Here is a 17,474-nt window from a genome sequence, read left to right on the forward strand (position 1 = left end):
TGTGTTACTCTGTGTTAGGTTTTTGTTGTTGCTGCATGCAGCCTGTAACCTTATCATATAACACCTTATCAAAACCTCACCCATTTTGCCACAGATAGGGTTTCAAACGAGTACTCAGGTTTAGCCAAAGCACAGGATATGCATAGTGAAGGGGGAGATTCTGCTGGAAAGACAGAGTGGAGCCAAATCCTAGAGGGTCTTAAAAGGCAAGCCAGAAAATTTGGACTTTTTTCCTGCAGGCCGCGGAAAACAAGTAAGATTGTTTTGAATGGGATTGGCAAGGGACAAAGCAGGCCAATGGAAAAATTTACTTTAATAGCTGAATATAGTTATATGTAAAAAAAAACAAGAGAAAACTCTGAAAGCGTAGGGACCTCGTCTGTCTTCACCACTGCTGTATTCCTAACAATAAAGCAGTACCTGGATCATCACAGATACTCAGAAAATACTGGTTGGAGAGATGGGTGGAGTAGGGGAGGAGGTGCAGAGGAAAGAAAGGAAGAAACGGGGGAGGGAAGAAGGGAGAAACCAGAGGAAGGAAGAGGAAAGGAGGCCTTACCTGTGATCTGAACTTGAGCCTGGGAGCTGAACAAGAGTAGCGGCTGTGGTTAGACATGAAGTAAGGACTATGGCAAAAGGAAACAATCCGAGTTAGTTTTATTCACTGTGGTGGCATACAGTGAGGCTTGAAAGGGACTGCCAGTGTTTTTGATGGGCCCCGCTGCTGTAATTGTGAACCCATGAACAGAGGATGAAAGAAGGAACAGCCTGCTCAGGATTTGTAAGTAGTTGTGCGGATATGTATATTTATTGGCATAAATTATTGTAAAAGCTAAGAGAGCAGGAGAAATGTCACTCTCCTTCAGTTTATCTCTAATGATACATTTGTACATATATTACCTAGTTTTAGTTCAGCCAAGAATAAAATAAGCCAGTGATTTTAGAAACTACAGTGTTATATTTTAAATCCTTAAAAAGAAAGTCTGACATAATTTCAAGTAAAAATTTGTATCCAGGTTAGCAATAAAGTATTTAAATTTTTCTGGCTAGTCTTTGACCTGCACATACTTGAATTAAGAAAACTAGCCATAATGAGACTATATTATCTATATTTGTTTTCTTAATGCAATTTGTGAGTGTCAGTATGCTCACAACTGTGTATTCAAGTCTGCAAATGATTGCTTCATATCTCTTCTGAATAAGATATTGACTGAATATAGACACATATCTATTATATTTTGCTCCTTCTTAGGTTTTATTTCCAATACAGTGATTTTTCATTTTAGTTGGTATTGATGGTTAATACCAAAATTGGGAGAAACCGGCTGTCTGTATAGTGCCATCAGTTGGCATTATATACCTGACTAATTTTAGCAAATCTGAAGGTATAAAATGTTATCTCTTTGTTGGATTAATTTCCATTTCTCTGATCACTAAGGAGTTTGAACATCTCTTCCTATGCTGCTTACATATTTAGATTTCTTTCTCTGTAAATTGTTTCTTTAAGTTATATGCTTACTTTTCTTTTGGGGTTCTTGCTTCCTTCTCATTAAATTATAGGGGTTTCTTATACATTCGAGGTATTGGTCTCTTGTTGGGTTTGGACTTTGCAAATAACTTCTCAGTCTTTTATCAGTTACCATCATCTATGATATCTATTGAGCAGAAAGCCTTAATTTCTGTGTTATCAGCGCAGAGAGTTTTTTGCCTTATGGTTTATAATTCAAGAAGTTCTCCCCCACACCAAGGTCAAAAGATATGCTGGTATATTTTCTAATGTTAATTTTACAGTTTTACCTTTAATACTAAGGCCTTTAATTCCTCTAGAACAGGCGTCAGCAAACATTTTCTTATTAAGGGCTAGATAGGAAATATGTTAAACTTTGCAAGCCCGGTGGTCTCTGTCACAGCTCTTCAACTCTGCCATTGTGGTGTGAAAGTAGGTATAGACATGTGTAAATGAATAGGCATAACTTTTTCCAATAAAATTTTATTTATAAAAACAGGGATCTAGCATTCAGGCATAATTTCATAAATTCCTGATTTGTGGCCTGGTTTAGAGTCTAACTTTGTATTTGGTATTAGATAGGATTCCAGGTGTATTTATTTTTCTTCCCACGTAATAAGTCAGTTTTGACCACACCATCCACTAAAAACACCCATCATTTCCTCATTGACTCACCTTGATTGCGTATTATGCTCAAGGCACAAGGATCTGTCTCTGAACCCTGTGCTTATTTGTTAGTCTTTTTATGTGTCCTTGCAGCAAGGTCACATTTTTTTGTTTTTAATCCCTGTGGTTTTTTGGTATTTCTTAATACCTGGTTGGGCTAGATTCCTCTCATTTCTTTCTCAAAGTTAGCGTAGCTGTTTAGTGGCTTTTATTCTTTCACAAAGATTTTAGAATTTGTCTACTCAGTTTCTCAAAAAGTATAACTGTGATTTTTATTCGGATTTAATTGAATGGAGAGGTTAATTTGGGAAGAACTGGCATAGTAAACTGTTCTACCCAAGAACATGTATTAGATTTCCATGTCTTCAGATCATCTTCGGTATCTTCTGTTAGTTTTAAAATGTCTTTCTCAACAAGAGGGTTGTATATTTTTGGTTAATTCTTGAGCTCTTTTGTCATGGTTGTTGCACATGGTATCTTCCAATGACATTGGTTAGTTTTATTGGTGTAGAGAAACGCTGTTCAGTTTTCTGAGTTGAGTCTATGAAAGATAAAGCAAAAAACTGGTTTTTGGAAAGATACTAAGATGAATAGATTGCTGGCAAACTAATTTTTAATACAAAGTTAAGGCAGAAAATTATGGAAAAAAATAGAATAACTATAGACCCAATAATAGAGATAGAATAAAGAATTATAAAAATAACAGTTTTGTGAACAGGGATATATTCCTAAGTATAAAATGTCAAAATTGGCATAAGAAGAAACAAAATATGAATAGGACAATAAGTATATTTAAACAGTTGAAATGTTGAAGACCCTCCCCTCCCAAAGGAACTCCAGGCTCAAATGGAGTTTACAGATGAGTTCTACCAAATTTTGAAGAAGCAATTTAGTTCCTGTTTTATCCAAATTATTGAGGAAATGGAAAGAGTAAAGCTGTGCACAGCTTATTTGCTGAGGCCAAAGTAATCTTGTTAAGCAAGAAAAAGACCGTGCAGGAGCGGAAAAGTATAGGCTCATTTACCTTTTGAGTGTTACCCTAGGAATGCAAAGATAATTCAGGATCCGACCTGACTATGGCTGTATGCCAATAAAACGTTATTTATGGAAACTGAAATTTAAATTTTGTAAAATTTTCATGTATCATGAAGTTTTCTTCTTTTGATTTTTAAAAAACCATTTAAAAATGTAAAAACCATTCTTCACTCTTGTGCCACATCCGTGTGATGTGGTATGTAGGTTGGACCTGTGGACCACAACTCGCTGGCCCCTCCTCTGACCACACAGGCTGATAGAACCAACGCTGTTAAAACCAAACCTGCCTTTGCCTTCGCATCTACTTTCTCTCAGGAAATATGGAGGGCAAATCAGATCACTTTCTTTGGTGTGTCGCTGTATATTGACATCTTTTGTCCACTGGTGGCTCTTCTTCTAGCCTCTCTTGACCTTGTAGGTTCATATCTTTCACTAAAGTCGTGTCAGCTCAGCAGTGTTGCTTTCTCCCCGCCGTCTTCACTGTGTCAGCATTTGCTAGTTCCTCAGTCCTCGGGAGTACTTCACTTATTTCTAAGTGATTCTTTCTGCCCTTGTGGGTAGTGGGGATTCCAGACATGCAGCGTTTATTTCAAGCATCTTGTTCCACTTGGGTCTTCTTCATTCTTGCTTAACTTAGCTGAGTATTTCACCAAAAAAACAAAGACCATAATATTTGTGGTCTTTCATCTGGCAAGTTCAGCAAAATATATTGTAGAGAGAGTTTGGAAAACTAAAGCAAAAATTGGAGGGAAGACATTTGTGAACATATATAAATATAAAAAGATTAATACCCAAACCGTATTTTAAAAACCCTATGAATCAAATAAGAAGAAAACTCAAAAGAAAAAAGGACAAAAGATTCGACAAGCATTTTGTAAAAGTAGAAAACCCTCCTGGCCTCTTAATATGTGAAGAAAAGTTCAGTCACATTAATTATCAGGGAAATGCAAATTGATCATAGAGATGACATCTCTTACTTACCAGATTGACAAAAATTAAAAAAAAAAAAGATACCAACTGCTTCTGAAGATAATGGACTAACTGGAATATAAACTGGTTCAACTACTTTGGAAGACAGTTTGGCATTACTTAGTAAAGTTGAAAATGCCCATAACATAAGACTGAGCAGTTCTACTTTTACCCAAGTATTGAAGAGAAATTTTTGACTGTATGTGGGCCAGGGGTCATACACAAGGATATTCATAGAATCAGTGTTTGTCATTGTTAAGGATTGGAAATAAATGTTATTGGCAGTAGAATGGATAAATTGTGGTATATTCATGCTTAGAATTCTACGCAGTAGTGAAAATGCATGAATTATAGCTACACACAACAACGTGGGTAGCTTTCAGACCTATGATATTGAACCCAAATTCCAGAATACTTATAGTGTCAATTTACATAAAATTAATTTATTTAAAAAACCAAATAATATATGTTTTTAGGATACATGAAGGTGGTAAAGCTGACAAAAAGCAAGGGAATGATAAAAAACAAATTCAAGGAGGGAATGGGATATAATTGAGCAGAGTCCACGGGAATTTCAAAGGAAGTAGTGATGTTCTTCTCTTCAGTTGGATGATGGTACTTGGGAATTTGTTGTCATTTTATAATCTACATATATATAAAATATATATATTTTAAAGATTTATTTATTTGGGGGGGAGGGGCTGAGGGAGAGGGAGGGAGAACCCCCAAGCAGGCTCCACACTGAGCATGGAGTACGACGTGGGGGCTGGATCCCACAACCCTGAGATTATGACCCAAGCCAAGACCAAGAGTCAGACACTTAACCGACTGAGACACCAAGGAGCCTCTACATATATTTTTATAAATACTCTTTTGTATCTGCTCAATATTCAATAGCAGTGCTTCCAAATTCATTTATTAGGCACGCAAAATTGTTTTCTTGCAGATCTTTTAGATAGAGAGTTCCACTGGTACACTCTTTTCTGACCAGTGCTTCTGGGTGTGAGATTCTACAAGGCAGTGGGGACTTCTGTAAATCTACTTCTTTTGGAGGGAAGTTGTAACTTCTGAATTGTTTCCTAACTCATTATCCACTGGAAAGAAAACGGTGGTTTGTTTTATTTTCTGTCTAACACTATATAGGCTTGAAGGGCTTGTCCTCTGTTCCTTGAAAGATTTTAAAGAAGAATGGGTTATTTAGGAGTTTTGTTTGTTTTCCCTCGAACATCAGGGCCTTCCAGCGTGAAATCCATTTTAATCACCAGACCAGCCAAATACTCGATAAAGGAGTCAGCTTATTTGGGAAAGAAGATGACAGTAGAGTGGAAAGGTTCTCAGTACTCATTTTCTATTCCTTAAATCATTTTCTTATTCCCTCTCACTTGTCTCTTCGGGTGTGTCTCCATGGCTCCTGACCTCCATTAAATTCTAAACCCCTATAGGAGATGCCCGAAACATGCTTTCCTGGGCCCTCCATCTACAGCCAAAGGACTCCACCCTGAACTTCGGAGGCACAGAAATACTAAATATAAGCACCACCTCTTCTAGTCACATAGGAAACACTTGACATTGAACATGTTCACAATTTTTCTTATTCTATGAGCATTTGCTACCTAGCTTAAAGTATAATTTATTCCTTACTATTTTATATCAAGAGTTCAGTGAACTTTGTCATTATGTACAAGTATTTTAGTTCGGAAAAGAGGATTGAAAGATATTCTGACCTTGAAGATGAAAGTTTCTTGGAATTATAGAGAAGTGTAGGCAAGTTGGTGTGGAAATTGTTAGATTTTTAAAATTAATTTTAATTACATAAGTAATATATGACGGCATATTCTCCTTGTAAAATGCAAAACATTATGGATAAGGCAAAGGTCTCTTTGGACTAGCACTCCCAAACTAGTGCTCTTCTCAGTTGTAATCCCTATTTTCAGTTTGGCTTATATGCCCCCGGATTGTATGTATATATGAATATTACATTCATTCATATTTACATATATAAATGTTTACATACATGCACACATGCATAGGATGGATGCATGTACTAGTAGAGAATATATATAGTTTTAGGTTTTATTTGTTGCATAAATAATGTCTTAGGTTCTCTCTGTCAGTTCATAAGGTTTTTATTTTTCTTTTGAAATTGTATGGGTTTCGTAGTGTGGGCTTGATATAGTTTACACACTCCACACTGAAGGATATTGGCTTCTTGCTTTTGACTTTGTGGTGTTTTGTTTTTGTTTTTGTTTTTTTGCTGCTACAGTAAGTACTGCCTTGGTTATTATACGTGTATATATGTGTGTGTCTGTACTCTGGACATGGATCAAGTATTTTTCTCATCTGTCCCTTTAGGTTTTTTTTTTTCTTTTTAAGGTTTTATTTATTTATTTGACAGAGAGACAGCGAGAGAGGGAACACAAGCAGGGAGAGCGGGAGAGGGAGAAGCAGGCTTCCCGCCGAGCAGGGAGCCCAATGTGGGGCTCGATCCCAGGACCCTGGGATCATGACCTGAGCCGAAGGCAGATGCTTAACCGACTGAGCCACTCAGGCACCCCATGTCCCGTTAGGGGTTTTGCTCTTTTTTATGCAGCTCTCTTTTCCTAAGATCATAGGTACATTCTCTTCTGTTTTAAAGTTTACATTTATAGCTTTGTTTTTAATATTTTGTTCTTTAACCCATCTGAAATTTATTCTGGGGAGTGATGTAAAGTAGGGAGCTAGATTTATTCTTTCCAATGTCTGCTCATTGTTCCAACACCATTTACTGAATGCTGAATCACTGATTGGAAATACCTTTCTCATTTACTACGATGACAACTCTTAGCCAAAATTCAGAATGCATACTAGGACCAGTCACTCTTCATCTTCATTCCCACCCATTTTACAGTTGAGGAAATAAGGCACAGAAAGGTTAAGTGATTGCCCCATGTAGCACATCTGCTAGGGAGTGGATTTCGGAGTTTGATCCACAAGTCTGGCTCCAAAACCCATGCTCTTCACCTCATATGAGCATGAGATGTTTGACTTGACACATTTGCTTACCATTTCCTAGGAAGCCTGAGCTAGTAAGTGCTTAGATTTTCCACTTCTTGGATCATTTTCTAAAACTTAGTGCTGGAGAGGCATACTCTAATTTAAATGTTTCAGTATATATAGTATATTAATAAGGTGAAGTGTTGAATCAGATGGGCTCTGAGACTCCTGTAACTCTGGGATTCTCGAATTCTTGGAAGTGTGCGTGATCTAAACATTTTTCCCAGAACAGATGTCAGGTGCATCTTCCATTTTTATTAGATGTCAAGATACTAGTCTCTAAATAACTTTATGGTTGTATGCTTTATTAAAAAGACTTGGTAAACTATATGGTAGATTCTGAAATGTGGTAGTCAACTATTCTGATATTTTATACACATTTAAGAATTAATTTTTTAAAAGTTACTTGAATAATTTAGAAACTGCATTAAATTGTGTAGTTTCTGTATTTTCATTTATAATTATCAATATGGGTAGTTGTATGTTTATAAAAACAGACATGTTTGTTTTGTCTGTCCAATGCCCAGGTGAGAGATTACAATAACAAATTATTCATGGTTTATGAACATGTTTGATATCAAGTAAACAGCATGTACTGTAAATATGTATTTTGCAGCTGAATAGCAAAGCCTGTCTTTCAGTGAAGTGGTGTGGTCAAGTGCGACTTGTACCGATCACACGGAAACTTCCGTGGACAGTTTAGAAGATGAGCATGATGGAGGAGTCTGGGGTGCTGAGATGAAAAGCGATCTGACGTCCCCACGGTGCAGCGTGTTGCGAAGGGAATGAACGTGTTGGTTTGTTTCTCTGTCCCTTCTCATCCAGGCGCAGCAGTCGCGGGCATCTACCGAGTCGCAGGGAAGAACATGGCCCCTCTGGAGGCGCTGGTGTGGGGCGTGGGACAGACTGTATTGACATTAATCATCTCCTTCTCAAGGATCCTCGCCACACTCTGAGCTTTCGGTGGGAATGTCTTACTTCACATAAGGAAACAGATGTACAGATTCTCAGAACACGGCGTTGTGAAGGAGCGGGAATGAAACCGTACGAGGAGAACGTGCAAGGAGCGGGGCGCAGCCGAAGGCCTTGAGCTGTGTGCAAAGATCGCCCTCTGGTGTCCAAGTGGTTGCACTACCGCACTGCACCTTACGTGCCTCCGTCCCGGGCCGGGCGCATCACAGGACCGGAAGCTACAGGAGGAAGCACCTTGCTTAGCTGCCAATCAGGTTAACACTGGTGTTGACTCGTCGTTCTTAACAGTGTTGTGTTGAGTTACAGGGACGTTTTGAGGAATTGATATATGTGCCAAACTCTTCTCTCTCTCTCTTTTTTTTTAACATGGATCATGTGACAATTTGCAAGTGTAGATGTAGATGAGTGCTGTGAACCATATTTGACATGAATTCAGGTAACGTAGTGAGATTTTTGTTTCGTGACGCTAAATCCCGTATGAGTGCTGAACACCGAATCATTGAATATGAGGTAAACGATTTGGTTTTTAATGTTGAACGTTTCTGGGATTTAGGGCTTTAATATGTTTAGGCATTATTGTTATTTACTTTAATTTATGTGGAAAATAATACTTAATGGAAAACTAGCTAAACTCTTTTAAGGACTCAAAGTAGACCCGTAGGGTGCATCCTTTCCACTCAGATAACACTCTTTTAATAGTTTCCCTCCTACGTAACTATTCTATTGATACGAATTCAAAAACTTTATGGGTCACACACATTGACTGTAGTTTGTGTGTCATAAAAATATAATTTGAAAATTTTCTTAAAAACTTTGTAAGAAAAGAAGTCTGAAATGCATGTTGCATTCTTTGACCCTTCTAAAGAAAGTTTTTGCCATGTATCTCATGGAGAAAACATCTTTATAGCTAGTATCTCGGTGGGATTATATTACTTGTTGCATATATCCTGATTTTTGACAAAACATAAACAATCTTTCATTCTGGAGTATTACCTGTATTTAAAGAGTGGCCTAAATTAGGCTGTGGAAACAAAGAGCCTCATTTGTAGATAAGTAACAAGTAAGTTATGTAAGAAGAGTAATTGCATTACATTGGGCATGTGGTAACAATTTCACTCAGTAAAAATTGGGGAATATAAGAAATAATTTAAAAATTTGGCAGTTAATCTCAGCATATCAGTACAGTACTGAACATATATTAGAGTGATTCCGTTGTTCGGTTCTCGATTTGCGCTGTTAAGTTCCCTAGAATCAGTGACGACATTTATTAGAATGAAAAATCCTCAGTAATACAACATTTTAAGAAGTTTTGGCAAGATGCAATTGTTTTTAAGAGTGCAAGGAGCAAGGGAAACAGAACCTGGTTGAATTTGTCTCCTACTGAGATTGTTTTAAATACCAGGTCCTTTTATAAATGTGCTAACTCAAAAAGCCACTGCAGAAAATATGAAGTTAAGGGCAGTCCAAAAAATAATCTACATACTCTAGCCTCATTGTTTTATGACCCGATTTGGTAAAAAGTACGTTTCTATTAGGTCCCATTCAAATTTAAGACCTCCATTACCCACACCACTTTTTCGCCACCCAAAAGCAGAATGTGTTTCAATGACGTAAAAATAGGGAGTTGGGGAAGGGGATACTTTTACCAGTATGGAAGCCAATTTTGGGGGTTTACTAATGCTGTGGCTTGGAGATCTGTTTTTAAAGACACCATTAAGCAACTGTGCATCCCTAGAGATCTTTGAAGTAAATCTTAAAATTGGTTTTTTTTATTATGTACAAGCCTAAAATTATTTTCATGTGTTCTTTATGTTCCTGATGTTTTCCCAAATTAAATTTAGGCATAAACTTTCCCAGTCCATTTGATTTCTCCTTTTCTTTTAGACTTGAATTGTGTTCTTCCTTTACTTTGGCTCTTCTATTGGTAATTTCAAGTGTTCATATTCTTTGAGAGGAGTTACCAATAATGTGTTCACATTGTTTCAGATCTACAATATGAATATTTATTTTAACATATGGTTGTTTCATGATTTACGAAAGTTATCATGGTAAGGGAATACAGAGCACATGGTTTAGAATCCAAAATTAGCTGGAAAATAACCTGGACACGTTAAATCCATCAATGTGTGGACCAAAGAGATTTTAACTCCTGTTTTTACTCTAGAATGGGAGTATAATTGGATGGTTAGTAATTAGTCTTATAGTGTCCTGCAGCTATCCCCATCATGTTGCTTTACATTATGAATTGAGTCTATGTGTGTACTTTTAACCATTGGGGGCAATTGTTGGTTTCTTTGCTGTTTTCAGTTCTTTCCATTGAGATTTTGTGCAAATGTCACTCTCTTGATGTTTTGAAATGCAGTTGAATAGTGTGAGTTGATGAAATTGTCTTAATAGCTATCTTTAGGCTGAGATTTTTTTTTTTTTAAATCAGTGGTTTTCCTACAGACGACAAATGCTTAATGATATATATCCACACACATATATATCATTATATACATATATGTAAAGCTGCTATATATGAATATAGTCTAATTGGAAAGCTTTTGTTCAGTGAACACTTTCATGTTCTAGTAGAGAATTTTATATATTTGTTCAGTTGAATGATCTTTTAAATAAGTAAGGATGTTTGAGATTTTTGAATTTGGAGAAATTTTTCTTGGTTTATTAGTGCTGGAGACCCTTGTTTGTGATATGACAAAAGCCCTTATTGACGTATTTGGGTTACACTGTCTTAAAATTTATGTATGATTTAGCAGTAAACTTTCTTTGTGATAAATGCAGGAAGGAAGGGGGAAATCCTTTAGAGTTTACACTCCTTTATTAAAAAAAAATGTTTACTAAAATACTACTGATGTTGAAATCAATTCCCCAAAGAAGAGATCTATGCCGATACGCCCAAACTAATTATTATTTAACATACTGGTTAGAACTGTCCGTAGATCAGAATCAATCAGGGGGGCCCATTGAGGCTACAAATAATATGTAAAACTTTTAAATGAAGGAGGTGTGAGTGCTCTGCCCCACGGGATGGCTCCACTGGTTTCCTAGAGTAAGGACATTTCTAAATGGTGGCTCTATTCCGTGCCCGCAGCTTAATCATTCTTACTTTAGATCTTACTGTGTACTAAGCAGTCCTATAGTCTGGTACCCGATGTACTTTCTTAGTATTTGCAACGTACATTTCCACAGCCCAAAAAAGCCTTAGGGTTTCGTTTGTACTTTAAGTGAGAAATAAGGAAATGAGCTGCCCCGTATATCATGCATCTGTGACAGAAGGAAGAGGGGTAAGTGGAAATCAAAGAGTGTTGTTGAAAAGGCCTTTAAAGAAGGTCTAATTAAGAGACAAATGGTGCTGCCACATTACTCTGCTCATGCCGGCACTTCCATGCCAACTAATTCAATCTGGTAAACATGGGTCTGCTGTTTTCAAAGTGCTGTACTGAGTATTTCTATAGTAAGTACAAGGATGACTGAGAGGAGATCCCTGCCCTTGAGTCCACCAAGAGCTAGCAAGGTGATTGTAAATCCTAAAAAGGTTGGGACATTTTACTTCCCGATTCTGTTTGAGAGTTTAAGCCCTGTTCCCCTTGCCCCCTGCCCCCAAATTCTGGTGTTCCCAGGTTATCCACCAAATGGACTTTCTGTAACAGAGCTGTCATTACTGTGACAGAGTGGACAGAATTCTAGACGCTAAGCCCACCACGTCAACTCGAACCCAGGGCCCGTCGCTTGTTGAATGCAAAGCAGTACATATTTGGCAGTAGATGGTCAAGAAGAGAGTCATTAGAATTGTTTTAATTACATTTTTAACACCAATTAATATGTTGTTTTGTAAAATTCATCTGTTTTCTTTCATTTTCACGTTTTCCCCTGCATATATTTTAAGAAGGAAACTTAGAATCTTGCTTCCCTTACCTCCTCTCCACCTCTTTATTTCCAAAACGAGCAGATTCTCCAAGACCACTTCTGGGCATTGGGGAGGGGGTGGAGATGGCCGGGGCAAGCAGGATTGAATTTCTGTGTTTATTTATCGCCCGTTAAACTAGGAAAAGGGTGAGAGGGTAGCCACACTCACTCCTCTGCCTTTGCCTTATCCCGCTCGCTTCTCTTGGACCACTCAGCCAACATCCATTGAATGTCTGCCGCATGCGACTTAACTGTCCTCCTTCCAGGGATGGGAAACGGTGTCCTCCGTGTGTGGGGTCCTCTCCTTCGCCACCCTGGGCTGCGGGCTTCAGGGGTCCTGTGGGTTCTGCAGGAAGTAGACCTGGGCTTCAGTGCCTCCCGCGTCCTTCCTCCCACCGACGGGGGTGCTTACGCCCTACCCGCTTGTTTCTAACTGCAAGGAGAGACTGTTCTTTCCGATTTATGTCCAGGTGATAATCCACGAAGTCACAAGACACTGAGGGTATTTTCGGAAATATTCTCAAACTACTTCCCTCTTGCTGTTACCTTTTTTCCCTCTCCGAACGTCTTAATCAGAATCTCTTCAAAGAGTCCTTACTTGTTTGTAAGATGTGAAGAACACGGAACGTCCCGAAGAAATTCTGGTAGATCTCAGTGGCAGAGAAGCTGGGTCGCCGTGTAAATAAAAACCAGGGGTGAGACTCTCAGTGCTGAAAATCGGCTAGTGAGCCGATCAGTTGGCTCATGATTTCTCCTAACTCCTAGTCCTTTTTTATAACATCTTGAGGAGCGACTCTTCAGGTGCAAAAGGACATTATTTGATTAAAGATGATAAGGTTTTTCAAACATGTGGTAGTTGTAGGAGCGGGCAGTTTAAAGGCAGGAAGAGGCGCTGGAGGGCAAGGCGCGCAAGCTGGGGCAAACGCAGCTGCCCCCTGGTGGTAGGTCTGTAAACTACACGGCGCGAGGGTGCTGCATGTTTCCGACATGGGGGAGCATTTGCAATCCGTGTGTGTGTGTGTGTGTGTGTGTGTGTGTGTTTTGCATGTTTCCGACATGCTGGGGAGCATTTGCAATCCGTGTGTGTGTGTGTGTGTGTGTGTGTTTTGCATGTTTCTGACATGCTGGGGAGCATTTGCAATCCGTGTGTGTGTTTGTGTGTGTGTGGTGATGGGTTTGCTCTTCTCATGGAAGGATCTCTGTTCAGTGTAGACAGTACAGTGTTTTTAAGGAGGCTGCTAAAGTAGTTATCTAAAAACGTATCTGTGAATTTGGAGAAGTAGTGCTTAATATGTGAAGTATTTTCAGTAAATATGGAGACGTACTAGTTAATACTTTATTAAATTGATGGAAGCGCCCACATTTCTGAATGAACTGAGCTCTGAACTGTAACTATCTCCTCCTCCGAGTTTAGAGGACTCGGCTTTACATTCATTGCACATATGTTGAACTTACATAATGACCCTTGGTCGATTTAGAGAACTAATTTTGCAGTTTCTTAAAAATCTCCCTCTTCCTTCCATACCGATGTCATATGTTATAGTTTAAACATATGTACAATTTGTTGATAGACTCAGAAGTGCTGGTTCAGAAGAAGATGTTCTTAACACCTTATGGTTATGCAGTTATAATCTTACTGAAAATTAAATGCTATAGGCAAGCCAAGAGAGCATGAACCTCTTACATATTTTTTGGATTATATACTGCATCCATATCGATCTCCCCTCGATGGTAATGTGACTGCCCCCTCTTCAGGAATGTATTTAGGTATGTAACTGAAACTGGAAAGCAGTGTAACAAATACATAGAAGGAGGGACTATATCATTCATAATTACCATAACTGTAACTCTTTCTCTCCTAAATACATATTGATAATTTCCAAAGTTCATCTCTTGTTTTAGAGCCCTGTGCAAATGAATGTTAACTTGACAGTACTACTGATGATGAGAAAATTCTCTTGTTTTTAAACTAAAATGTTTGCACATCATCACTAAGTATCTTGGGGGAAGAACGTTTTAAAGTTTTCTCCATAGAGAGCGAAATAGAGGCACTTGTTTGAAAAGTAATTTAAAAATGATTTACTTTCAGTACTGGATGAGTTGATGGTCTCATTGTTGACACTTTCTTGGTATTTGTGATATCAGATGCATTTATGATGGAGAAATTTTTACAGTTTCGACCCTCTACTCAATACACACACACACACACACACACACACACACACACACACAAGTTGTACACATTTAGATGAACAAATAAAATTCCGCAGTATTTTTCATTATAGTCCTATAACTTGCTAAAATTCATAGGATTCTACCATGAAGTATTAACCCCTGACTCTAGTCATTTGAAGACGAGGGGATCAACTTCAAGTTAACCAACAAAAATGGCTTGATTTAAATAGCAAAAATAAAGTTTACCCGATAGGTATTAAAAATTCACTTTCAAATTGTGTTAACTCTCAGACCACTGATGAATCATTTAGTAAAACACAAGTAGTTTTTAAAAGCTAAATGATGCCTTAGTGCCTTGGAAATTAAGATACTTTTGTAAAGTGAATTTGACAGGATTCAGGATTGGCATACTTGTCACTGGGGATTTAGAGTTTAGGGACGGTATAATTGAATTAACTCCTTATGGTGAATAAAAATCAGCCATTTTGCCATTGACAGATGACAACTACTTTCCTTACATTTTCATGATGTGGTATTTGTCTATAATTTTTTCTTTTTACAAGTACGTTTGAAATGGAGAAAAATGTAGTCAAGACAATTAAGTGTGGGATTTTAAAATTTAGTTTTGTCGTAAACTAGAAATTCTAGTGTGAACAGTGTTAGTTTTATATCGTAGTTTAAGGGCAGAAACTTTATGTAACCTTTAGGAATATGTTTACCATCAGGGATTTCTTTTTACTATAGAAATACTTAATGTACTGTGAAGTTTAAAGACAGGAAGAATAAATGTCGGATGGGGTCACGCACAAAGGCAAAGGCGTACGTGATGAAGTACCCTACATTATGTGAACACAGTTCCCCTCCCCTTCTGTTAAGACTATAAACTACACTGTATGAGTATGTGTACTGCATGTTTACATAATACAGTTTAATTTTGAAGGGTTATTTTAAAAACTATGTTTATGTATCATACCTAACGAGCTGTAAATATTGTATACTATTGATTTTTAATTTTATATAAGCGATTTTTTAATTTCCCAATTCATGTACAAATCTCATTGTGTATATAGCAGAATTTCCTGGAGAACACAAATTTTGCAGTGAACTTTAATTATTTTAATTGTGGTAAGCATCAGGTTAGCCTTAGGGATGTTGGTCTTTATTTTAATTTATTTTTCACCACTCATTTTCTTCAAAGGGCAGCAATAAACATACGCAAGTTATTTTTGACTATAGAAAGTTGGTCTGCAAACTCAAGATCTAGGTTCCAATTCATTGCTTTAAAGAAAAGATGCACAATTAATATCATCCACTGTCTAATCACAGGACCGTTTCTGAGGTCCGTGTGTCTCTCCTCTTTGTGATTTATAGGGTGAACTCTTTACTGACTCACACAGGACAACTGTTAAAAGTGAATCCAGCACTTAAACGTCATTACACAGAATTTATTGGATTAAAAATTTGTAATATACAGTATTTTAATAAAATTTCTGTATCAATTTCATGCACTTATATATAAATAAACCTGTCTTTAAAAGCTTTATGGGGCATTTTGACTCTTGATGACATAGCTTCTCAACTCATTCACTGCAGACTGAAATGTTTTCTCTTTACCCTTCGGTCAGGTTTTCTCGGCCGGTTTTACATGTGGATTTTGGAGGTAGTCCTGCAAAAGTAAGCAAGAAGTCCAAAAGACAAATTTGGTTGAGTTTATTGTTTTACCTGGGACTAGTCATAGGCCAAATAAACGTCATCTTCTAAGAATTATTGTTTTAAAAGGCACACTATCACTTTTATTAATAAATGACTACCGTTTATTGAGTGCTTATTATCTGTTAGACACTTTATATGTATTCTTTAACATGGTGATCCTTCAAGTTAAGTGGATTACTAAGGTTTACAAAGGTAATCCTTCACAGCTAAAGCATTGGAGGTTCTGAGAAGGTGAGAAACTTCTCAAGGTCACACAACTAATACTGCTGTGCTGGGGTTTTCTTACTCTCTTACCTGTGTGTTTTCTCTAATATGCTCTATTGGCTTCTACAGAGCATTGTGGGAGCTCCTACCTGCAGTAAGAGAAAATCTCATTCTTGACCAAGACCAGATGGCCTCATGGGGATTTGAGAAATTATCAACTCAGGATTTGTATTGTCAAATTCATGAATATTTTGAGTTTTTGTTAGGGATTTCCAGGGGCTGGTACTAGGTACCCAGTTAGGCTCATCTATTCTCCTGCCTGAGAAAAGACCGGGACTGACAGAGCCAGTCACTGTAATTGTTACAAACCCCATGGGAATAAAAACTAGGTAACTTTAAAAACTGTGCAAGCAAAATGGAAGTAAACAATTTTTTTTCACATACATGGACATATTAATTACTGAACTGGAATACAATTTTTTTTCTAGGTAACTTTTTCATTCAACCATAAGAATTATAAAATTGTTATATTTCCCCTTCATATGTCTTAAAAAGTTCTTGAGCAAAACATAAATCTTGAGATTAAAAACACATTTTCTATGTTGCTTCTATTATCTTTGGCTCTTGAAGTAATATTTTTATAACGTTTTTCTTTTTTTTTTTTAAAGATTTTATTTATTTATTTGACAGATAGATACATAGCGAGAGAGGGAACACAAGCAGGGGGAGTGGGAGAGGGAGAAGCAGGTTTCCTGCCGAGCAGGGAGCCCGATGCGGGGCTTGATCCCAGGACCCTGGGATCATGACCTGAGCCGAAGGCAGACGCTTAACGACTGAGCCACCCAGGCACCCCTATAACGTTTTTCTAATGGGTAAGCTATCTATGGGTATTTTGATATTTACTGAGCATTGAGAGAAAATGTCAAATTTCAAACTTATTGCAGCTGGTGCAGAACAAGAGCAGGGGGAAAGGTAATCTGGAGGAAGGATGTTCAGGTGTTAGGCTGAGCTCCATGACGGAGCATGAGTCCTAGTCAGACTCGTGGAGGAAGAAAAGCTCAGACTTACTGAATAGGTATCAATGCCATCTGTGTACCGAAATGGAACCCTTGTTAGTTAATAAAATAGTACCTAAAGTTTCAGGTACAGGGAGAAAGGTGAACAGGACCTGCGGCTGATCTTTAAGGAGTAGAATTTGGGTTCACCTCTAGCTTCTAATGGAATCTTACCAGGAGAATTTTGACAGAAGAGTCGTTTCTGTGCCATTGTTCTTGTTGAACGGCCATTAATT

At 37.7% G+C, this 17,474-nt stretch overlaps 1 protein-coding gene across 2 annotated transcripts in view; it reads left to right on the forward strand.

The window, feature by feature from the left end:
* Positions 1 to 17,474, forward strand: part of TMEM170B (transmembrane protein 170B) — a 38,567-nt gene that overhangs the window by 18,478 nt on the left and 2,615 nt on the right. The window contains exon 3 of one of the 2 annotated variants that reach the window (XR_013441412.1): positions 8,036 to 8,436. Coding sequence is in view for 1 of the 2 variants with exons in the window: in XM_036106549.2 (XP_035962442.1) it covers positions 8,036 to 8,166 (131 nt within the window). In the remaining variant the exon portion in view is untranslated. Of the gene's footprint in view, positions 1 to 8,035; positions 15,808 to 17,474 lie in introns of those variants that run through there. The other variant, XM_036106549.2, reaches the window with a different exon arrangement.

This window comes from Halichoerus grypus, chromosome 9 (genome assembly GCF_964656455.1).
Source record: "Halichoerus grypus chromosome 9, mHalGry1.hap1.1, whole genome shotgun sequence".
Lineage (NCBI taxonomy): Eukaryota > Metazoa > Chordata > Mammalia > Carnivora > Phocidae > Halichoerus > Halichoerus grypus.